At 47.0% G+C, this 24,856-nt stretch overlaps 2 protein-coding genes across 2 annotated transcripts in view; one reads left to right on the top strand and one right to left on the bottom strand.

The window, feature by feature from the left end:
- The window catches only part of slc1a8a (solute carrier family 1 member 8a), a 38,510-nt gene extending 27,006 nt beyond the window's left edge, over window positions 1–11,504 (top strand). Inside the window, exon 11 of the mRNA XM_042006181.1 lies at window positions 8,997–11,504. Within this exon, the coding sequence (XP_041862115.1) occupies window positions 8,997–9,161 (165 nt within the window). The 3' untranslated portion in view covers window positions 9,162–11,504. The remainder of the gene's footprint in view (window positions 1–8,996) is intronic.
- Window positions 11,505–15,285: 3,781 nt separating this feature from the next.
- On the bottom strand, window positions 15,286–23,246 carry zgc:113223 (uncharacterized protein LOC541424 homolog). The gene is made up of 8 exons (XM_042006093.1): window positions 23,062–23,246; window positions 22,477–22,534; window positions 21,448–21,572; window positions 21,287–21,361; window positions 21,116–21,211; window positions 20,914–21,042; window positions 16,117–16,278; window positions 15,286–16,033 (listed from the first exon to the last, which is right to left on the bottom strand). The coding sequence occupies exons 1-8, from the start codon at window positions 23,116–23,118 to the stop codon at window positions 15,890–15,892; spliced, it is 846 nt and encodes a 281-aa protein (XP_041862027.1). The 5' UTR covers window positions 23,119–23,246; the 3' UTR covers window positions 15,286–15,889.
- Between the last annotated feature and the right edge of the window lie 1,610 nt (window positions 23,247–24,856).

The raw sequence follows: 24,856 nt of genomic DNA, 5'->3' as shown, positions 1-24,856 counted from the left end.
CATAAAACGTTAGTGTCTCAGTCACATGAGTTGACACTGAACCAGAACAGGTCGGTTTGTGGTTCAGAACTTCTGGGATTTTTTGTGGTTAATCATCTTGTTAGAGAACAGCATGTTGTGCTATTAATACTTAAACACTGAACAGTTGGACATGTGCATTCGGAGGTTTAGAGGAAGTCAGATTCAGTCCACTTGTAAAGGTTGTCATGGATAGATCCTCAATCCTGGTCCTCAAGGGCCAGTGTCCTGCAGGCTTTAGATGGTTCCCTGCTGTAACACCCAACTCAGACTCATTGATTTGAGTCAGATGTGTTGCAGCAGGGAAACATCTAAAACCTGCAGGACACTGGCCGGTGAGGGCCGGGACTGAGGACTTCATTATAGTGGATTTTAGATTTATTCTGATGTCATACTACAAGCTGAACCTTCCTTAACTTTTTGTGAGTAGCATAAGTTGTATATCATCATTTAGCCAAAAATGTCAAGATATGATTTGACCCATGTCGCTCGGCCCTAATCAGTGGCTGATAATGATTTTTTAACCTCTTCATCACCACTGGATCGGCCGTGACCCGGTCCCTACTTTGTTTGAGAAACTCTAAAACTTCTGCAATAACATTTTTGCTAATATAGACACGATAAACCTTTTTAGAAATGTGGCAGCACACGTATACAAGTTTAAAGTTTCGACAACGCCACCCGGGGAATTTCACCCCGGGAATAGAATAATTTAGTCAAACAAGGCACCTAGGTGCGTGACCAGAAAAAGGGGAGCTTGTTCCAAGTTTGTCAAAATGTTTTTATTATAAAATCAATAAATGACTAAAATGAAAGAAAAGAAAAGAATAAAATCCAGTTAATTAACAATGCAGCAGCCAGACTCACAGTGAGAAGCGGCAGGTAAGATGGGGCGTCAAATTTGCCCCACTCACATGCGAAGTCACCCTCCACACAGACACATCCATACACACGTGCTACCTCAACCCGATGGTGCCAGACACAGCACGGCAAACCACAACGAGACACCACCAAATCCACACCACCTCCACCGTGAGCTCTGGCCTGCAAAGCAAAAAAAACAAATTAAACAGAGAAAGAAATAAAACAGAAAAGGATAAAACAATCACACTGGGATCAATGGTTGCTAAGCACCTCCCCCAGTGGAACAAGACAGAAGCTAAAACGAAATTAAATTGTAAATAAAAAAAACAAATAATCCTCCAAAACAAGAGTGCAGGGTAATGGCGGAAAAGTCCGCCTGCAACCAGTATGTCCGTCTCAGTTGGGAAGTCACGCCCCCTTGACAGCGTAGCAGCGGACACCCAAGAACTTCCTCTCCGGGCAAAGCAGCAGTGGCGGCGACGCTCCGTGGCCCACCTTTAATCCACTGCAGCACGATCAATCAAGTTTGGGGCTCCTATGAGCCTTCAGTTAATCCCTGTGATGCATGGAGCACGATGTCAGTAATTTATCCATTAACATCTACTGCAGAATCAACAACTACTTACCGATCGACAGACAATCGTCGCCTACACAAAGGGAGCTTGACGCTTTTCCTTCAACGGCGTGCACCTAATATGAAATGCCCACTTAGCATCACAAAATGCAACAGATGACCATGGAATGTTTAAACACATACCAAAACTGATCCACTCAAACAGCACCAGGCCGACAATGATCCCTGCTGCAGCAATCTTATGAAAGGAAAGACGCAACGTCTCTACACCCAGCTGCATGTGCTCAGTCTTCTGTCACCCAGTGTCGTCACTGTCCTTATATGGTGCAGCTCATGGCCCAATTAACGGGAACTACCCTGATTGTTGTCACCTGAGGTCTCTCACCACAATCTACCCCCCCTTTTTGCATCGTAGACCCGACGATGAACTAAGCCTAAAAAAAATGCAAAGACTAACCTATATAAAATCAGGGGGGACTGCAGCCCGCTGCGCCACCCTTTCCACCGGCCTTGGGAGATGGTGGATATGTGGATGCTGCCCCGCAGTATGGCGGGAGGTTCTGCGCACTGCCCCGCCAGATGCGCCCTGACCACCAGCCGATACAGCCCCCAAGGACTCAGGATGGCTTGCCAAAGGAGGAGTTAAGGACTGGCTTGGCCCAGCAGGGATCGACTCACCAGAAACGTCAGATTGAGGCTGTCGGGGAGATGTTTGGGTCCCTGTCATTAGCAGAGGTGATGCAGGAACAGTCCCCTGAGGCACCTCCTGTCTCAAAAATAAGTCATCCCCATCAGACAGCTCAGAGTCTGAACAAACGCCATCATGTAAAGGGCTGTCAGGAACCAGGTTAGGTGGGCTCATATCAATAGCGGGCTTCAGCAATGAGCGATGGACCTGTTTAGCTCTTTCCGGATCACCAACCGGTGCAACTGTATACACAGTACCAGTTTGCTGAGGAGCCTTGAGGACTCTCTGCACCACGGAGCTCCACTTATCTTGCATCTTATTACGCCCTCTAGTTGTAAAATCACGGACAAGGACCAACTGTCCTTCCACTAACGGTTCATCCCGGACATGCTGATCATGAAATCTCTTCCTGCGGTCGGCAGCCACTTGTAGCTGCTCCCGAGCACCTTCGAATGCCAGTTGCAGACGTACTTGATGCTCATGTATCCAGTCGTGGACACTTCCACCGACAGGATCCTGAACTCTGCCCAATAAAAAATCAACCGGTAGCCGTGGCTCCTGTCCAAACAGGAGGAAGAATGGAGACTCACCAGTTGAGCGGTGAGGGGTGGTATTATAACAATACAATACCTGAGGCAAACAGGAATCCCAGTTACGTTTGCGAGTGACAGGCAAAGTACGCAGTAGGTTGTGCAGTGTCCTATTAAAACGCTCACACTGCCCATTACCAGCCGGATGATATGGAGTTGTACGTGACTTCTCCACACCATATAAGCCACAAAGCTGCTGGATCAATGAGCTCTCAAAATTTCGACCCTGGTCAGAATGTATACGAGCAGGGACACCAAACTTGTAAAACCACTCTGCAACCAAAACCTGGGCTACAGTGGAAGCTCGTTGGTCATGGGTGGGGACGGCCACTGTATATTTACTAAAAACGTCTGTCATTACAAGGACACTCTCCAGTCCACTACTGGTTGGTTCCAACACCGTAAAATCGATGGCCAAAATCTCATTTGGCCGCGAAGCCATCAAATGACCCATGAAGCTATGAGTGGCCGTCTGGCTGTCTTTGGCAAACTGACACCGCTCACAGGCTTGGCACCACTTCGCTACATCAGAGGACATTCCTGGCCAATAACACCTTGAACGCAACAATGCTAGTGTCCTTTCCACACCCTGATGGCCATGCTCCTGATGCATCCCTGTCAGCACCTCTCTGACCAAAACAGCAGGTAGCAACACTTGCAACACTGGTTCAGCGCCATCTGGGCGAAAGACCTGGCGATACAGCACACCGTCCTTCTCAACTAGACGGTCCCAATGACGGAGCAGCACCACGGCCGACTGAGAAAACCGTTTCCGCTCCTCAAAACTGGGTCGCTGTTTCCGCCTCCAGAAACTGCACACGTCTCCAATCACAGGGTCAGCCTGCTGGAGAGCAGAGATATCAGTCAAAGTGTGCTGAGGAAGTACAGTCACAACAGCCTGAGTTGCATCGGGCTGGCCCACATTCAGAGCCTGCTGAAGTGTTTTAGGGAGGGTGGTACCAGGACCCAAATCCCCCACGATCTGCTGGTGTGGTAGATGCAAACGTGATAGGGCGTCCGCATTTTTATTGCTTCGCCCAGACCGATATTTGATTTCAAAATCAAAATCAGCCAGTTGTGCGGCCCAACGTTGCTCTGTAGCACCAAGCTTAGCAGAGGAAAGGTGACTCAGTGGGTTATTATCTGTAAACACAACACACTTATGGCCCAACAAATACTCCCGGAACTTCTCGGTCATTGCCCACTTAAGGGCCAAGAACTCCAGTTTCATTGAGCTGTAATTTTGCATGTTCCGTTCAGGAGGTCGTAAACCTCGGCTAGCATACGCTATAGGTCTCACCTTACCCTCTTGCTCCTGTGAGAGCACTGCACCCAAACCACCAAAACTGGCATCCACCTCCAAAATGAAGGGCAAGGAGAAGTCAGCATATGCCAGTACTGGGGCTGTAGTAAGCTTTATTTTCAGTGCCTCAAAGCTCCGCCGACACTCCTCCGACCAGGCCTCCGACCAAGCCCGAGCTACCACCCCATTTGGCTTCTTACCTCCCAACTCAGCAACCAGCCGATGCAGAGGGGCCGCCAGTTTGGCAAAGCCGTCGACAAAACGGCGGTAATAGCTCGCGAAGCCCAGAAAGGAGCGCAGCTCAGATGCATTGGTGGGGGGTTTCCAGTTAGCCACTGCCTCTACCTTACCTGGGTCTGTAGAAACTCCTTCAGCTGAGATCACATGACCCAAGTAGTGTACCTCTGGCTGGAAAAAGGAGCATTTTGCGAGTTTGGCTTTCAGACCCTCTTGCTTGAGCCGCCCCAGCACCACATCCAACCTGTTTAGATGTTGCTCTATGGTGGAAGAGAAAATCACAATGTCATCCAGGTAGAGGAGCAGGGTTTGACCCTGCTGATCACCAAATATCCTCTGCATTAACCTCTGAAATGTGCTGGGGGCATTGCAAAGCCCAAAAGGCATCCGGTTCCACTCGAACAGACCAAAAGGTGTACAAAATGCCGTTTTAGGACGGTCCCCCTCGCTAACTGGGACCTGATTGTACCCACTGGCCAAATCCATGGTGGAAAACCAACGGGCACCAGTAAGCGCATCCAAAGACTCCTCAATTCGGGGCAAGGGAAATGCATCCTTCCGGGTTTTGCTGTTAAGCTGCCGGTAGTCAACGCACATGCGCAGAGTACCATCCTTTTTCCTCACAAGCACTATGGGTGAAGCGTATGGGCTACAGCTCTCCCTAATAACTTGTGTCTGCAAGAGCTGATTGATGTGCTCCTTAACCAAGTCATAATCGGAGGGTGGTATACGCCTATAGCGTTGCCTCACTGGGGTGTCATCTTCCAAAGGGATGTCATGTGAAATAAGGTTGGTACAACCTAAATCACCATCATGGGTGGAAAAGACAGAAGTGTATTTTGACAGAAGAGATCTCACCTGACCCTGCTCCTCAACAGGCAACTGAGACAGGTCCATCATACTAATCTGCCCAGCTATTGTAGGTGAAAAGGTCTGGGATGCTGAGGTAGCAATCCCCGAAGACGACACCTCCGTTACCCCAGGTGGAAGGCTAACCACATTGACTTTATTTAACGTCCCTACAATGGTATGGGGATGAAGCCACACTGCACTGGAGCCCACGTTCACCACTGGTATATAGGCTGTACCCCTAACCACCTTAACCACAGCAGGGGAAGCCAACAATCCAGCTGGCAAAACAGAGTCCAAAGGCTCAAACAACACAGTACCTTCTGAAAAATATTCAGAGCATGTAGCCACCACCACTTTCATGACACCAGCGGGGATATGACAGGCCTTCTTTCCTCTGACCTTGGCCTTCCCCGACAGCTCTTGGGGGGCTTTCACTTCAGCACGGTGACAGTCCTGTAAAGCCTGAACTATAGATTTTGGGGCTTCTGCTAAAAGGGGAGCATCAAACAGGGCACCACCATGTTGACCAAAAAGCTCGGTGTAACACCTACGAATAACATTCATTCCCAATACACCTGGTACCTTCATAGGCACATCAGGTGGATCTTTGACCACCACTACCCCACAGTGGGGCATTACCTTACCACACAGTTTAATGCTGAGCTCCAAATATCCCACATAGGGAATTACTAGCCCATTGGCTGCTCTCAGCTGTAGCCAGTGACAAGACTGGAGGTGCTCCTGGCCCCATGACTTAAAATGTTCATTAAAAAAAACTCTCAGTAACTGTGGACACCATGGAACCGGTGTCCACCAAACATGGGACTATAATACACACCCATGTCTACCTCTGCCTGTGGACAAGATGAAATCAGCTTCGAAGCATCCTGTAAGGAACTCTCAACTGCTGAGCCAGCCACTGCCCCACCTGAATTTTGGCTCCTCAACTCAGTGGGCACTAGTTTTCCGACTGCATACTGGGCCGCTGTAAAGCATGGGATGAAGTACGGGGAGAAGGAAGGGCACGCTCTCCATCACATTCCCTTGCAAAATGGCCAGGCTTCTGACAGCGCATACAAATAACAGGGCCACGCCGTGTAGTGTTACGGGGGGGGGACGCGCTGGGGTGGGCTACGCTGGTGAGAGCTCTGCAAGGAAGAGAGACTCTCTGTGAGCTGGTTGAGCTGCTCCTGCTGGCGCCTCAATAATTCTCTCATTTCATCCATTACGGATGGAACACCTTGCGAGGCACCCTGCATACCATATTGAGCGCCCATAACTAAAGGCAAAGACCCAGCCCCCCTGATGCCACCCGACAAACCTTCACGCTCCCACCTAATAGCCTCTCCCCTGACATCAAGCAGGGTTGAGGTAGGTCGTCCACGCACAAACTGTTTAAGTTCACGGCGAAGAGCCCCATCCAGCACCTGCTCTACAAATTGGTCTCTGAGCAGAGTACTAGCATTTGGCATATTATCAGGAGCACGCCGTTTTACATTCTCCATAAGCATCAATAACGCAAGGGAAAATTCTAATAAAGTTTCCCCCTCCTGCTGTTTCCTGGAGAAAAAAGCCTCTTGAAGGGCCACGTATGACTCCGTGCACCCATACAGCTCCTGTAGCACAGCAAATATTTTATCAGGGTCTGCCCTCTCTTCAGCAGAGCGGTATTTTATTTCTCCCCGTGCTTCCCCCTCTAGATGATCAAACATGAAAAATGCCTGATCGGCTACTGACAAGTGTCGTGCTCTCATACATGCTTGTACCTCTTCATACCAGTCTGTTAAACTTATGCCAGACTTTCCCCTAAACATGGGACACTTCCTATCACGAGGAACAACTACAAATCTCTCTGTGACAGGGAGATGGGAAGTGCTAGGGGAAGCAGACGCCCCAGCAACAGGAGCTGGAGAGGTAGACACATGCTCCTGTCTTAATTTTCGATTATCAGCTTGCAGTTGAGCAACCAGCTCTCTCAACTGCTGCAGTTCCTCTTCCATACTAATGGCTGGCACTTACCACAGAGCTAACACCAAAGCTGCTGCTTTGCCCTAAAAAAAAAAAAGACAAGAATCAATCAAGATGGAGGAAAAGAGAGAGAAAAAAAAAAAAGAAAAGACCCGGAACAAGCCCCTATTAAAAGTCTATCCTGCCGACAGCGCCAAAATGTGGCAGCACACGTATACAAGTTTAAAGTTTCGACAACGCCACCCGGGGAATTTCACCCCGGGAATAGAATAATTTAGTCAAACAAGGCACCTAGGTGCGTGACCAGAAAAAGGGGAGCTTGTTCCAAGTTTGTCAAAATGTTTTTATTATAAAATCAATAAATGACTAAAATGAAAGAAAAGAAAAGAATAAAATCCAGTTAATTAACAATGCAGCAGCCAGACTCACAGTGAGAAGTGGCAGGTAAGATGGGGCGTCAAATTTGCCCCACTCACATGCGAAGTCACCCTCCACACAGACACATCCATACACACGTGCTACCTCAACCCGATGGTGCCAGACACAGCACGGCAAACCACAACGAGACACCACCAAATCCACACCACCTCCACCGTGAGCTCTGGCCTGCAAAGCAAAAAAAAAACAAATTAAACAGAGAAAGAAATAAAACAGAAAAGGATAAAACAATCACACTGGGATCAATGGTTGCTAAGCACCTCCCCCAGTGGAACAAGACAGAAGCTAAAACGAAATTAAATTGTAAATAAAAAAACAAATAATCCTCCAAAACAAGAGTGCAGGGTAATGGCGGAAAAGTCCGCCTGCAACCAGTATGTCCATCTCAGTTGGGAAGTCACGCCCCCTTGACAGCGTAGCAGCGGACACCCAAGAACTTCCTCTCCGGGCAAAGCAGCAGTGGCGGCGACGCTCCGTGGCCCACCTTTAATCCACTGCAGCACGATCAATCAAGTTTGGGGCTCCTATGAGCCTTCAGTTAATCCCTGTGATGCATGGAGCACGATGTCAGTAATTTATCCATTAACATCTACTGCAGAATCAACAACTACTTACCGATCGACAGACAATCGGTCGCCTACACAAAGGGAGCTTGACGCTTTTCCTTCAACGGCGTGCACCTAATATGAAATGCCCACTTAGCATCACAAAATGCAACAGATGACCATGGAATGTTTAAACACATACCAAAACTGATCCACTCAAACAGCACCAGGCCGACAATGATCCCTGCTGCAGCAATCTTATGAAAGGAAAGACGCAACGTCTCTACACCCAGCTGCATGTGCTCAGTCTTCTGTCACCCAGTGTCGTCACTGCCCTTATATGGTGCAGCTCATGGCCCAATTAACGGGAACTACCCTGATTGTTGTCACCTGAGGTCTCTCACCACAGAAAGTTTCGATTCTCAGCAGTGGAGCCAAGTCATTTACTTTCCAGTATTCCTGAACACCAAAACACAGAAAGAAACGGCTAGCAGTGGCTAGTGGCTAGCAGTGAAGCTAACATGACGTCCTACCGTTTAGTGGTCATGATGTCTCATTGTCGGTCTACTTCGTGATTGTTTGTATTTCTGTTTTCCAGAAGGGTCCAGTGTGCATGGGAAAAGAAGGTTTTCAGATAAATTTTACGTGATGTGGGTCAGGTTATATTTCAGCCACATACTAAAAGAGATAATTTTATAAAAGAAAAAAGAAAGCTAACTTTCAAATTAGGTGTTTGAGTAATTTTGACCCTGCATTTCCTGAGTTAAATCTTTGAAACTTGGTAATGTGAGTAGACGGAAATTAAAACCAGATTAGTTATTGAATACCTTGTCTTTGCCCCTGTCTGGTCTGGGGTTTTGTCGTGGTTAGCTTAGCTTAGCATCAAAAAGAGCCTCATGTGTTTGTGTTTTCTCTGCAGTCGGTGCCATCATACGGGACGCAGGGACCTCACAACAACTCCCACAGCATCGACGTGCCAATGACTGAGCTGCACACGCACAAGGACTCAATGTTCGAGATGACGGGCGACTCGATGGGCCACGGACACGCACACACCGTCTACTACAACATCTGCCAGGTGTGAAGGACCAGGCGAAGTCTCAGACCTCTCCATCGTGCCATCTGAACTCGCACACGAAACATCTCCTCGCTCCTCGTTCGAATGAAGCAACGAGAGCGCTGCTTCGTCCGGAGCTTCGTGTTCCCGCTCAGCTCACAGGAAACTCACCTGGTGGCTTGAGAGTGGAAGGTGACTGGATGAAACCAGATCCCACCAGAGGATTATTGGCTGAAGTGGATCAGACCTCAGATCTGGATCACATTGGAAGGCTCATCAGCATCTTTCAGAACCAAACGGGACCAAGTGAAACAGTCTGATCTGTCAGGTGATCACACATACTGTACCTCTGAGTGAACTGCAATCTGATTGGCCAGCTCTGGGAGCTCACGCTGCCTAAAGTGTTAAAGGTAGTGAATGAAACAAAGTGCTCTTCATCTCGAAGACTCAACCTTCCTCTTCGTCTGCATGCTGGCATGCTCACCGACTGACTTCATTTTGAAGTGTCTGTGCATTATTTTCTCTTTTTGGTGTTCGAACGATGCAAAGTAAATAATTAGTAAGTAAATAATTCTGTAGGAAGTGTGGGAATGTCACCGATGACAGCTGCAGCTAATGCGAACAGATTTCATGCCTCTCTTCAGAAGACTGACCACAGACTCAGCAGAACTTCTCCAGAACCAGCCGAGTCCAGATGAAAAGCTCTGGAGGACTTGCAGACGTGGGTTCGGGCTCTGAACTGGTGGGTACACAGATTTCCATTTGCCGTTAGAAGGTTTCAGGTTCATAGATGAATGTGTGACACATGGAGGAGGTCAGCGGAACAAGCCCCGACTGCTGGGTATGTTCATTAAACTGTGGCCTGTTCGTATGGAGTGCCATTTCAATCAAAGGATGAAAAGATCAAAAAGAATTCTTACAGCTACAGTTGGGATAGAAAAAATAAACCTAGTCACGCTGGAATGTCGAACGTTGGAAGAACAAAATGACGTTATTTTGTTCTCTTCCTGCTGTGGAAGTTCTGCAGCTTGTTCTTGATGCATCATTCTGGGCAGAACTGTTTTTGTCCAGGAACCAATGAGATATTTTGGTCTGTGTTAACCAGGAAAAGGCTGATTCTAGCAAGCTGAGGGAGAATACTGCCACCTAGTGGAGTGGAGCTGAACACACCTGGTGCTGCTGGGAGGACAGCGGCGCTAATAAAGGACGAAGTTGAGCAGAAACAGGTTGAGTTTTGGAGTCAGTGTGCTGCGGAAACAAACTTTATTTACTCAAAAGAAAAGCACAACAAAGTTATCAGTCTGTGCAAAGTCATGCTCGCGGTGATGCAAACAATATAGAGAAATCTTCACTCTTTGATTTGACTTTAATTCTTTATTTTCCAAATTGGTAAAAGATTCAATTCAAATAATAAATTAATAATTTTCTTTTATATCAGATTCGTAATCTGTCCCACAGACCCGACATGTTTCTACCTCCTCTGATGAAGACGGTTTCCATGGAAACATGCTTACGTGTCTGACAAAGAAATCGAAAATTATGTTGGATTCAGCTCAAGTACAAAGGTTTAAGTAAAGGTACATGACACCAAAAATGTATTTTCAAGGGAACAAATGAGGTTAATATTTCATGCAGATCCCATCGGTGGTTCTGCTGCTCCGAGCAGGGATCAGTCTGCTTATTTATTTCAAATCTAATCATTTTACAGGATTTTTAAATGAAATATTTTTTTTTATTTTATCTTGACTGAAATGAGATTCTGTATGTTTGGACAAAGCAGCTGTTTAATAATATTAAATGAACTCATTTACAACTGAGAACATGTGACTCGTTAAATCCCACGAAGCAGTTCTTTTTCACCGTGACTCCTCCCCGGGATTTGAACCCAAAGTTTGTTCCTTTTTATTTTTCTCTGCGACTCTTTTTATGTTTGTTTACAGTTTGTTTATGTAAAATAATTCATCACTGCAGCTGTTAAAAATGATCATGTTTCACCTTTTAAAATGCCGGTGAACATCACTGACAATTATAAAAACTGGCTATTGGAGGTACTTTAATTTCTCTTGTTCTCATTTAGAGTTTCTGATCACGTGAGACAAAAGCAGGAAGATATTTCCTGACGGCTTCAATCTGAAGCAAATATCTGGGATTTTGGTGAAGTGCCCCCCAAATTCATCTGTCGTCTCTCAGTAGAGTTAAACATAAAAACGTAGACCTGCCTTAATGTGTCCACGGACTCTGTTGTTTTAACCTCAGTGTTCATCTGCCAACAAACACCATCACCCCAACAACCTGTTAGTTTCCACCAATCAGAACCATGTACACACATTTTTATATGTTCAATCATTTATTTGTGTCATATGTTTGTATTTGAAAATAAAAATGTGTTGATGCAGTTTGTTTGTTCTTCAGTGCAGTAGCGTGTTAGCCGGGGGGGGGGCTGAGGGGGCTACAGCACCCATACAGGCAGTGGGCTGCAAGTACGAGAAAAAAAGTTAACAAAACAAGTCGGCATAAAACTGGATCTCATTAGTAGCAGGTCTTAGATGTCTAGTTACCAGAATCAGAACAGCTTTTATCGGCTTTTATTTGGGTGCTCTGCATAAAAAACTGTGTACAGATAAGAATAAAAAATACAAAATACTTGATGGAATATTTCTCCCCTGCATATTCCTCTGAAGCATTTATCATTACACCATTCCTGATTGGCTACTGATCATAATGCCTCCTTCACTTTACCTTCAAGTCACCTGCATTACAATGCAGCATCATTCATACATCCTCCCTTAGTTCTTAACACAGGCTAGCTAGCTTAATAGTGCATAAACTGGATCCCTTAAATTGACTTTCTGTTGCTTGATCCTAGCTAATCCGGCTCTCAGCCTTTGCCATCCACAACTGCTTGACTGCAAGGTTATTTTCCTGAGGTTTATCACGCTTGCTAATACCCAGCCTTTTTTACCTAGCATTCCAGTTTTTTAAATGGATGCTACCTCCCTCACACCAGAGCATTCTGGGCTCCTATCTGCATCTGTGGAAACAAAATCTCCAGTAAGGATCCAAACCAGGTCTGCTTGAATTGTCTCAAGCTGGAACACATCCAGTTAAACCCCCGGTTCATGCAGGAATTAAGGGTCTCCGACGATGGCTAGTATGCTAAGCTAGTTTGTTGGGCAAAAACCTTTACTAACCCACAAGTGACTGGCAAGTTGCTGCACTGAGCCATAACTAGCATGGCAATGGTGACTCTACCTGTGAAAGATGTTGTGGAGAACATGGCTGGTTGCTAAATAGCTAAAATACAATTAGTCTTTTTTATCTTTAATGTTCAGACCAAGATAAACTGATCCATGAAACCAGTTTAGGAGGGAAGCATCACATATACGAGTAGATGGTAATAAAACAAGTTTATAAACACTCCACTGGAACACAACACAAGCTTTGGAGTTGCAATGTCTGCTAAAGCTAAGCTAATGTTTAATGGTTTGTTTTGGTTGGCCATCCAGGCCCACTTTGGTATTTCTTACAGTCGAGACCTGAGAAATGTATCTTTTGTTCATGTTGTCCATTAGAAGTAAACTTCCACTCCCATGTCCACAGGTGTATAAAATCCAGCAGCGAGGCTTGCAGACTGTTTCTACAAACTGACTACGGATGTTGAGGATCATAGGGCACAAAGGTCAGCAGTTTTCTGCTGAGAGGACCACTCCAGACCTCCAGACTTCATGTGGCCTTCAGATCAGCTCTAGAACAGAAGAGAGCTTCATGGATCGGGTTTCCATGGCAGCAGCTGCATCCAGGCCATCATCACCAGAAGCAATGCAGAGCGTGAGATGCAGCGGTGGAGAGAACGCCACCACTGGACTCTGGATCAGTGGAGACCCGTTCTCTGGAGTCACCATCTGGTGATCTGATGGAAGAGCCTGGGTCTGGTGGTTGCCAGGACAACCGTTCTGGTCTGACTGCATTGTGCCAAATGTGAAGTTTGGTGGAGGGGGATTGTGGTTTGGGATTGTTTCCAGGAGGTGGACTTGGCCCCTTAGTTCCAGTGAAAGGAACTCAACAACAATTCCAGACTCCCAGCTTTGTGGGAACAGTTTGGGAATGGTCCTTTCCTGTTCAGTTCACAAAGCAGGTCCAGAAAGACCTGGATGAGGAGTGTGGTGTGGATAAACCTGATTGGCCTGCACAGAGTCCTGACCTCAACCCGATAGAAGACCTTTGGGATGAATTAGAGCAGAGGCTGAGAGCCCGGCCTTCTGGCCCAGCATCAGGGTCTGACCTCACACATGTGCTTCTGGAGGAACGGTCAGAAATTCCTATAAACACTCCTAAACCTGTGGAACGTCTTCCTAGAAGAGCTGAAGCTGTTATAGCTGCAGAGGAAGGGCCACCGTCATGCTGAACTCGTTTAATTAAGAATGGATGTCTCTTAACTTAATACAAGAGTCAAGGCAGGTGAGCTGTTGGCAGTATAGTGTATAAATATGTGCACGTGTTGTGTCGAAATAGCATTAAATTGATTTTTTATTAATGTCAAACAAATAACATCTGACTGATAAAATGGACGTTTGTACATACAAATCTGGTTCTAAATACAAGTAACCTAAGAAGGACTTGAAGTGGTCAGAGATCCCTGTGGCTCCGCCCTTGGCATCGTACAAAGATGATATTTACTATAATTTTTAAGTATTAACAGTTAGGATCAATTTCTAAACTTAACAAAATGATGAAAATGCCCCAAAATCCCTCAATAATAATAATGATAACCTTTGTGAAGAAAACAGGTGAGAAGTTTAAGGTTGGAGGTAAAAGGACATCGTTACTGCTGCAGATATAATACTGTTCACCCCTCCCTCCAGTCTTTAATCCAATAAAGCGAACGTGAGGGGGCACGGGACGAAATCCCCATGGCAACACGCAGCTGCAGGTGCCTCACCTGCTAATCCACCTCAGCTTAAAGTCACAATGATGATTTAATGAGTGAACAAGGAACAACAGGGATTAAATGGGTTAATGGTGGTATGTCTCTGTGTGTGTGTGTGTGTGCATGCGTGGGTGTGTGTTGGGGGGGGGGGGATTCCACAGAAACAGAAACCTCTGAGTGGACAGTCTCTTTGTTTGACTTGGATTAACTGGAATTCTGAGGCTGTTTTGTGCTAATTGAAGCTGTAATCCTGTGAGTGTGATGTCCATCTCAGCCCGCCACGACCCGGTACTAGAAGGTGGTCATGATGAAGAGGACGAGCCAGTACTAGAAGGCGGTCCCGATGAAGAGGACGACCCGGTACTAGAAGGCGGTCCTGATGGAGAGGACGACCCGGTACTAGAAGGCGGTCCGGATGGAGAGGACGACCCGGTACTAGAAGGCGGTCCCGATGGAGAGGACGACCCGGTACTAGAAGGCGGTCCGGATGGAGAGGACGACCCGGTACTAGAAGGCGGTCCGGATGGAGAGGACGACCCGGTACTAGAAGGCGGTCCCGATGGAGAGGAAGACCCGGTACTAGAAGGCGGTCCGGATGGAGAGGACGACCCGGTACTAGAAGGCGGACCCGATGAAGAGGACGACCCGGTACTAGAAGGCGGTCCCGATGGAGAGGACGACCCGGTACTAGAAGGCGGACCCGATGAAGAGGACGACCCGGTACTAGAAGGCGGACCCGATGAAGAGGACGACCCGGTACTAGAAGGCGGTCCCGATGAAGAGGACGACCCGGTACTAGAAGGCGGTCCCGATGGAGAGGACGACCCGGTACTAGAAGGTGGTCATGATGAAGAGGACGAGCCAGTACTAGAAGGCGGTCCCGATGGAGAGGACGACCCGGTACTAGAAGGCGGTCCGGATGGAGAGGACGACCCGGTACTAGAAGGCGGTCCCGATAGAGAGGACGACCCGGTACTAGAAGGCGGTCCGGATGGAGAGGACGACCCGGTACTAGAAGGCGGTCCGGATGGAGAGGACGACCCGGTACTAGAAGGCGGTCCCGATGGAGAGGACGACCCGGTACTAGAAGGTGGACCCGATGAAGAGGGTGACCCGGTACTAGAAGGCGGTCCTGATGAAGAGGACGATCCGGTCCTGATGGAGAGGACGACCCGGTACTAGAAGGCGGTCCTGATGAAGAGGACGATCCGGTCCTGATGGAGAGGACGACCCGGTCCTGATGGAGAGGACGACCCGGTACTAGAAGGCGGTCCCGATGAAGAGGACGGTGGATGGATACTAATTTTTAATAATAACAGGAATCTGATGGTTGTTAATTACAGACGTTCTGCTTCTTTCTGCTTGTTTTTTAATCTTTGTTAAATTAATTTGCTGTTAAATAAAATTATTATTATTATTATTATTTTAATGATTAAAATAAAGAATTCGTTCATTAATTTATTCAACTTTAGTTTGTGTAAACAAACAATAAAAACAACATTTTTGTGTTGCAGTATCAGGAAACCTTGTCCAGGTCTGTTGATCCAGTGGACTCTTCTGCAGAAGACGAAGAACATGATGATGATGAGTATGATGAGCTATGCTGGTTTTTTATAAACTTTCAGATCAACATACTGAGACCGAGCGAGAGAGAAACCAGAACTTTGTTTTCTTTCTTCTGTTATCTGATAGAATTGAGTTTCCATCCATCGTTCTAGAAACATCAATAAACTTTAGACATTCTTTCACACAACGTAGAAGCTTCACCTCCTCCAGCAGCTTCAAGTTCACAGTGTCTCAGTGTCCATGCCAGTGTTCAGCTTCTAGTTTACTCCTCATCAAAGTCTGCAAAGGCCGGATACCAGATGCTCTCCTTCCTCCCTGATTTACTTCCAGCTGCTGCTTTTCTCTCTTTCTGTTGAACTTTCTTTATCCAGATGATCTGAGCAGCAGCCAGGGACATCATGCACACCTGCCAAAAAACGTCACAATCTGTCACCAACAGGTGGAGCTGGCCTCAGAGGTCTGGAGAACCAGAACCTGGAGCTGTGTTACCTCCAGCAGGAGCAGGCCACCAGTCAGACCGGCCACCAGCAGCAGGTTGTTTTTGGCCCACCAGATGATCTTCTCCAGGCAGCCGATGGTGAAGATGGTCTTACCAGCTGATTTTTTTTCTAGCGGCTGCATCCCGTAACCACACATGGTGTTGAGCACCGTCTGCAGAGAGAAACAAACACCTGGATTCACAGTAGACCTGGAGGAAAAGGTCCTTTTTGTTCCAGAAGGCCATAGGAGAATGAGACAAACTGATCAACAAACTACTTATAGATCATCTGGAAACTCAGAGTGTCCTTAACCCTTTGCAGTCTGGCCTTAGATTTGAGCATAGTTGGATCTCCTCTACTCTCATGGTTATAAATACCACTATAAATACCAAAATGTCTCCCATCCCCATGTTTCTTTTAGCCCGCGGGTCCCCATCAGCTGCCTCTGGAGTCCCACAGGCCAAAAAGGCCCGATAGGACTCCTTCTTCAGCTTGATGGCATCCCTTACTGCCGGTGTCCACCAACGAGTTCCGGGGTTACCGCTACGACAGGCACCGACGACCTTACGGCCACAGCTGTGGCTGGCTGCCTCAACAATAGAGGCACGGAACACAGCCCACTCGGACTCAATGTCCCCCGGGACATGGTTGAAGCTCTGCCGGAGATGGGAGTGGAAACTCTTTCTGACATCTGACTCCACCACACGTTCCCAGCAGACCATCACAACACGCTAGGGTGTACCAGGCCTGAACGGCATCCTCCTCCATCATCTGAGCCAACTCACCACCAGGTGGTGATCAGTTGACAGCTCCACCCCTCTCTTCACCCGAGTGTCCAGGACATGCAGCCGCAAATCCGATGACACGACTACAAAGTCGATCATCAACTGTGGCCTAGAGTGTCCTGGTGCCAAGTGCACATGTGGGCACTCTTATGCCTGAACAAGGTGTTCGTTATGGGCAGTCCATGATGAACACAGAAGTCCAACAACAAAACACAACTCGGTTCAGATCAGGGGGGCCGTTCCTCCCAATCACGCCCCTCCAGGTCTCGCTGTCATTGCCCATGTGAGCATTGAAGTCCCCCAGCAGAACGAGGAAGTCCCTGAAAGGAGTGCTCTCCAACACCCCCTCCAAGGACTCCAAGAAGGGTGGGTACTCTGAACTGCAACTGAACCGTCCCCCCCACCTGAAGGCGGAGAGAGGCTACCCTTTCGTCCACCGGGATAAACCCTGACTTACAGGCGCCAAGTCAGGGGGCAATGAGCATGCCCACACCTGCTTGGTGCCTCTCACCGGGAGCAACTCCAGAATGGAAGAAGGTCCAGCCCCTCTCAAGGACAGTGGTTTCAGAGCCCAAACCATGTGTCGAGGTGAGCCCAACTATATCTAGCCGGAACCGTTCAACCTCGCGCACCAGCTCAGGCTCCTTCCCCGCCAGAGAGGTGACATTCCACGTCCCTAGAGCTAGCTTCTGCAGCTGAGGATCAGACCGCCAGGGTCCCCGCCTCCAGCAGCCACCCAGCTCACACTGCACCCGACCCCTATGGCCCCTCCTGCAGGTGGTGAACCCATGGGAGGGGAGGCCCATGTCACCCTTTCTGGCTGAGCCCGACCGGGCCCCATGGGCAAAGGCCCAGCCACCAAGAGCTTGCCTTTGTGCCCCACTTCCAGGCCCAGCTCCAGATGGGGGCCCCGGTGACCCACATCCAGGCAAGGGAGACCTGGATCCATCGTTTTTAATTATCATAGAGGTCTGTTGAGTCACACTTTATCTGGTCCCTCCTCTAGACACTACCAGGGACATAAAGCCCTCGACAACATAGCCGCTAGGATCATCAGGATGCGCAAACTCCTCCACCACGATAAGGTGGCGGCATCATCCCTCTGTTTCACAGAAAAGTAATTATAAGCTGCCCAAGTTTATTCATGCGTGTGGGGATCGTTTTCTTCATTCCATTTCTTCCTGCCATGTCCAGGTGCTGTTCTTCATGACGGCATTGGGGAACATGTCCACTCAGTTTTTAGAAGATATCTTCTTCATAAAAGCATCTATTTGTCATATTGTTAAAAAATATTGTGGCCTTTTTCCTGCATAGACACGTTTAACATGTTTAATTATTCAAACACTTCAGCAAGGCAACGTGCGCCAGCCATAACAGATCTGCAAGAGGAGAACGGGTCTGGGTAAGAAAAGCTGCGATTTCAGCTCCTACTTTAAAAAGGTGGGACAGCACCTTTCCCCTCGAAAGTCAGCGAACCTCTGCATATAAAACCTGTACATACTCACTAGCAAGATCCTGGCACAGCTTTTGGAAAAATCAGGTGTTTTTTGCACTCTGTTTAATGTAGTTTATCACTTGGATGGTTTACTTAAATGCCAGGGCCTGCCGAGGCAGAAAACAATGGTTCCAAGTTGCATTCAGAGTTTTTGTATTTTAGTATTTTCCTCACAACCCAGGAGGTCTTCCCTGTCGTCGAGGCAGCGCCATCCGTTGTGATACCCACACACGTCCCAGCTTAGGATCACAGAACTCAAATATAAGTCCACAGAGCTGAAAATGTCCTCTGCAGACGCAGCAGCAGGGAGCTCTACGACCTGTGAGGCCCCGCCCCACAAACCTCACCTAAATGTTTCTGTCTGAAGATTCATCTGTTTGCAATGCAAAGTAATCATTAGTCTTAACGTGAGCTGTGGTCTGTTGTTTGATGTCATCCAACATGTTCAATTCGCTGACTTATGTCATTTGATGGAGGTATAGTTTGTTTAGCGGACTGATCTAACCATGACTGCAGGTAAGGTGAGGTCGTCTGCGGGTGTGTGGGGCTTAAGCTTTGCAGCACGGTGTGTCACCTGGTACGATGCACAGAGTTCTTGTTCTTGCTTTGTGCATGAAGAAGTCAGACGCCTTGGTGATTCAGATCTTGGAATCGCCTTTAAAGGAACACTGCGGGTCTGTCTCTGATAGAGGAGTGTTTTGTTTCCAAATGCTGTTTCAGTTTTGACAGTTTCATACTTTCATGCGCCAACACTTCGCCACACAGAACACACAGAGGCTTTTGTTTTCCGTTGTCCTCGGTGTAAGAAAATCCATATTTAATGTAGTTGGGGTCATACTTGTGTGTTGCCATGCTCGATTAACAAATGTAGATAAACGTGTGTGTCTTATTCTGTGCTGTCAAATGGTGGGTGGCAATTAGCATTAAATGACAATATTGCCACCTGCTGTTCAGGAGTGTGAACAGACAGCACTCAACAACAACAACAAAAAAATCCCACTCAAACTAAAAATGCTTGTTTTTCTCAACATTTTGCCGAGGCAAAAAAAACAAACAAAAAGAAACTCACAGCCGGGGCGATGACCTGGAGAGATGACGAGCGGTGGAAAGAGGCCTCACCAAAACAGGAGAGGCATGGATCTTCCAGGGAGAAATTCATCATAAAGATGGTAAAAAGTTAATAAAGCCATAATTGTGTCCACATTTCTTTCAGGGTGTAGTCTGCAAAGTGCAGTGGTGTCCGTTAGAGGTCTCTAAACATACAGGGTCAGGTAGGTGGACTGGAACAGAACTCTGCTACCTGATCACCTGGTATGAATCGAGTGAAAACTCCGCCCACCTGGCTCACCACTGGGTCACCCGGGCGGTAAATGGTGTGGACCCACTTTCTGCTCACTGGTTGATCTTTGGCTGCTCCTGATTGGACGTTACCGTCAATCTAAGCTCTCTGATTGGTGGAAAGTCTGACAGGAAGTGGCTTCATCATCATGTCCAGGTCTAAATAGAGGTCTCTTACAACATAGTAGTGATGGTGATGTTTTTATGATGAAATGTGATAAATAATGCTGTTATCATGGATCATTGTGGATTTACCAGATAGAGTCTCTGAATAAAACTACATTTAGTGGCTGGATTGTAAACCTCCTGGACGGGATAGAAATGCTGGAAAACTTCCGTAGATCATCTAAAGGGTAGCTATCCATCACATTTACCCCACAGAGCTACACACCACCGCTCCTGAGACTCTGATGATATAACTGTTAGCCCTCAGGGGTACCAGAGATCTAGAGTTAATGTCTCATTTTACATTGTGTTATTAATTAGTAGGATAATGTATTCTTTGATGTGTATGAGTGTCTATGATTTTTTTCTTTTTCATTGTCATTTTTCTTCTGTTGCCTTTTACCAGATCATTGAAAATAAGAATTTTATAAAGGTTTCCTCTACAAAGTGCAGTCTGTGAAGACGAAGCACCTCTGGTTAGACAAAACCAACATACAGAAAGTCAACATGATTTCCTCCTTTAAAGGTCTAGTGTGTAGAATTACTGACATCTAGTGGTAAAGACGGGTATAGACACAACTTCAAACACCAAGCACAGCGAATGAAGCCTTAGGTGCACTACTTGTGGAGATTGTGTACATGTGTTCTGTCTTTTTCTATGGTGTTTTTGAAGCGTTGTCCCAAACAGAGCGCTAGCTCCTGTCAAACAAAACTGCAGTTTTAAAGCTTCACACACAGTTGTTTGTCCGTTCAGAGACACCGTAGTAAAAATGGTGGCAGCTGCATGTATGTGGACCCACGGTGAGTAGACAGAAATGCTTCATTCAGAGAATTAAAATATGACAGTAATTTTAATAAAGTGATTAGATACCAATAGAAACAGTTTTTAATGATTTTTAAAAGTTTTTCTGTTTTCTGTTATTCTCTCTCTTCATTGTTCTTCTGCCTTCGTTCTTTCGCTCTGCTCTAATGAACAGATGCTGTCCGAGTATTTACAGCCAAATACGAGTCCTAAACTTCTGACCTGGTTCTGCAGGAGGATGCAGCAGGAGAATGGAACGCCGCAGGCCTCCAGACTGGGGTTGGACTCCGAACACTGGAAGTAGGCGTTCTGGGACCAGTCCTTGTAGCCGTCAACGCCGCAGCACTGGAACTGCACACACAACAAAAACAGTTATCCAGGAACTTTTCTGGCCCACTCAGGATGTCAGAACAGTCTCCTTCACCTTCTTCTGGATGAAGTCGATGGCGTTCTCCAGGTCCTGGTCCTCCCTGTAGCGGATGATGGCCTTCATCATCAGCTTCTCCGTTCTCTCCATCACCTGAACAGCAGCACATGTTTTCTTCCTGTTCATGACTCAGTGAGATAAAGTTCTGTTAACGCAGCGTGTTGTTACCACGTCCGTGAAGAGGTGTCCCACCACTCCAGCTGCCACCTGGAGGAGGAAGATGGTTGCCAGGATTGCCAGAAACTACAGGAGCAAACAGAAAGAGTAACAACCCGACATCCCGAGGAGAACACGGTAAACATTCGTTAAAATGAGCCGTGAAGTTGTACCGTCTTCAGCAGGCAGATGATGTTCCTCAGCGCTCCGAAACATCCCAGGAATGTGATGAGGAACATCACCGAGCCCACGATGATGAGAAGCAGAGCTGGATCGACCGTCAGCGTGTCCACCACATCTACACACACACACACACACACACACACACACACACACACACATTTACTCTGGCTCTATGAGACCTGGACCTAAACCTGAACCTGATACCAACGTCACACATTAAAAGCAGGTCTGAACCCACCGCGAGGCACGTGTTCAAAATGTTTTCCACAAACTTCCTGACAGTGGTCCTCACGAAGACAGACAAACAAAAAGTTTTGTTTTTATTTCCACACACACACACACACACACACGCACACACACACACACACACACTTTCATCTCGGTCTGGAGACTCACTTCATCCATCCATCCATCCATCCATCCATCCATCCACCCATCCAACCACCCATCCACCCATCCATCCATCCATCCATCCATCCATCCATCCATCCATCCAACCACCCATCCATCCATTCACCCATCCAACCACCCATCCACCCATCCAACCATCCATCCATCCATCCATCCATCCATCCATCCATCCATCCATCCAACCACCCATCCATCCATCCATCCATCCATCCATCCATCCATCCATCCATCCATCCATCCAACCACCCATCCATCCATCCAACCACCCATCCACCCACCCAACCACCCATCCATCCATCCATCCATCCATCCAACCACCCATCCATCCATCCACCCATCCATCCATCCAACCACCCATCCATCCATCCACCCATCCATCCATCCAACCACCCATCCACCCTTCCACCCACCCATCCATCCATCCATCCATCCAGGCTGATTTGATCACAAACAGCCTGAGTTCAATAATGTCACCTGTAACCATGGTAACCAATGGAGAGGGCAGCAGCTGAAACCATGAACTTCTTAATAGAAAATAAGACCTTAAAAAGCAACAAATGAGAACAAAATGATTAAGAGAAAAAATCTAAGTGAATCTGTTGACCAACCTTTCTCTTTGGCGATCTTGGCATAGATCCCCACCGCGATCAGGACGGCGCTCACGACCTGTAGAGCCGGAGGGAATACCTGTTAACCAGGTATCAGCTACGCCTTTGTTTCATTAGACAGCTGCTGTTTTCTGATTTTTGGTATTAAAATGTTTGTGGTTTGATCCATCTGAACGATTTTCACATTTGATGTCTGTTGTTCCCAGGAAAGAATCCCTCTTCTGCTGGAATTGTTTTTCATATATATATATATATATATATATATATAGATAGATAGATGTATATGTACAAAGATACACTTTGTACATATACATCTATCTATCTATCTATCTATCTATCTATCTATATATATATATATATATATATATATATATATATATATATATATAAATATATATAAAGACAACATTCCTGTAAATTCTGTCTGTTCTCTCTCAGAACAAGGAAACTTTGTGTAAAACAGTCGTATTTTAAATGTTTGCTGACCTTCCTTCTGTGAAACGATGAAGCTGCAGTGCATCAAGTTTATGAAGCAAACAAGTTGAAGAAAGTAAAAAGTTCCACATTTCAAAGACTGAGACTCACCCAGAAGAAGTAGCAGAAGAGGAACAAAGTATACTTGATGCCTCGATACCCTCTCATGTCTTCTCAGCAGACCTGTAGCTCTGTCAGAGCTTCAGATGGAGGTTTGTTATCTGCTGACATGCCTGCAGGAGGACGTGTGTCGGCCTGCAGACTGCATTCCTTTCGGTGGGCTAACCCTCCTCTTCCTCTGCTGCTACAGGCATGCCTGAAAGGGAGGTGTTGGTCTGTCACCGCCAGAAAACATCACATCTGTGCTGGTAAAAGGATTTGTGTAGAAACTCACGCAGTGGAAAGATCTGCAGCGACACCTTCAGGCTGCAGAGGTAATTACACCAACAATGTCTATCTATCTATCTATCTATCTATCTATCTATCTATCTATCTATCTATCTATCTATCTATCTATCTATCTATCTATCTATCTATCATGGATATGATATATCATGGAGGGTTCCACCCCAAATCCAGCACCCTGAGACTGTACACTAAGCACAAGGAAGGAGGCAGAGGACTAGTGAGTGTCAGAACCACTTTCCAGGAAGATGGCCTCAACAGATGAGGTGCTCAGTGAATGTCTCAGGCAGTGGAAAACAGATCATGTGGTGATGGAGGAACCATCATGGGAGGAAAAGCCCCTCCATGGGATGTACCATCAGATAACTGAAGTGGCTGATATGGAGAAATCCTACCAATGGCTAGAAAGGGCTGGACTGAAAGACAGCACAGAGGCACTGATCATAGCTGCACAGGAGCAGGCCCTGAGCACCAGAGCAATAGAGGCCCAGATCTACCATACAAGACAAGACCCCAGGTGTAGACTGTGCAAAGAGGCCCCTGAGACAATCCAGCACATAACTGCAGGGTGTAAGATGCTGGCAGGGAAAGCTTACAAGGAGCGTCATAACCAAGTGGCTGGTTTAGTGTACAGGAACATCTGTGCGGAGTACAGACTGGAAGCCCCGAGGTCAAGGTGGGAAACACCTCCGAAGGTGGTAGAGAATAACCGAGCTAAGATCCTGTGGGACTTCCAAATCCAGACCGACAAAATGGTAATGGCAAACCAGCCGGACATTGTGGTGATGGACAAACAGCAGAGGAAAGCCGTTGTGGTTGACATCGCAATACCAAGCGATTGTAACATCAGGAAAAAGGAACATGAGAAACTGGAGAAATACCAAGGCCTGAAAGAAGAACTTGAGAAGGCCTGGAACGTGAAGGCAACAGTGGTGCCCGTGGTCATCAGAGCACTCGGGGCAGTAACCCCCAAACTGGAAGAGTGGCTACAGCAGATCCCAGGACAGACCTCAGACATCTTGGTCCAGAAGAGTGCAGTCCTAGGAACAGCCAAGATACTGCAGAACCCTCAAGCTCCCAGTCCTCTGGTAGAGGACTCGAGCTTGGATGGATGAGAGACCGCCCACGGAGGGCGAGGGGACAAAATCTTTTTTTAAAATTTACATATATATATATATATATATATAGTAGAGATGCGTGGCCAACACAATATCAATATGAAGGGCAAGAAGGAGGCACCATGGAAAAGGGGGCTGGAAGCCAAAATAAAGGCAACTTGGAGGGAAGTTAGTCACCTGTCAGAACTCCAGAAGAGGTACAGCCAGGTGTCCATACCTGATGCTCTGGACCCTCATTTATCAAACTGTGCATAACAAACTACAGGTGGCGTCTGCAGGGAAAAAAGGAAATGCAGCGCATTTCAAATTTCAGATTTATCAAAGCATGCCCCCGCCTGTTTATAAACCAGAACCAACTCTAAAGCGGAGCAGGTGAGGGACAC

This window comes from Melanotaenia boesemani, chromosome 14 (assembly GCF_017639745.1).
Source record: "Melanotaenia boesemani isolate fMelBoe1 chromosome 14, fMelBoe1.pri, whole genome shotgun sequence".
NCBI classification, from domain to species: Eukaryota; Metazoa; Chordata; class Actinopteri; order Atheriniformes; family Melanotaeniidae; genus Melanotaenia; species Melanotaenia boesemani.
The sequence above is the reverse complement of the archived record's forward strand: the minus strand, read 5'-3'. Positions and strand labels throughout refer to the sequence as shown.

What these genes read in the sequence shown, in the direction of transcription:
- zgc:113223 (XM_042006093.1), bottom strand. Translation starts at nt 23,118, where the DNA reads ATGAGAGGGTATCGAGGCATCAAGTATACTTTGTTCCTCTTCTGCTAC. An exon ending in TCTTCTGCTACTTCTTCTGG is followed by an intron (nt 22,535 to 23,061) that starts GTGAGTCTCAGT and finishes CCGGCTCTACAG; the next exon opens with GTCGTGAGCGCCGTCCTGAT. An exon ending in TCGACTTCATCCAGAAGAAG is followed by an intron (nt 21,043 to 21,115) that starts GTGAAGGAGACT and finishes TTGTGTGTGCAG; the next exon opens with TTCCAGTGCTGCGGCGTTGA.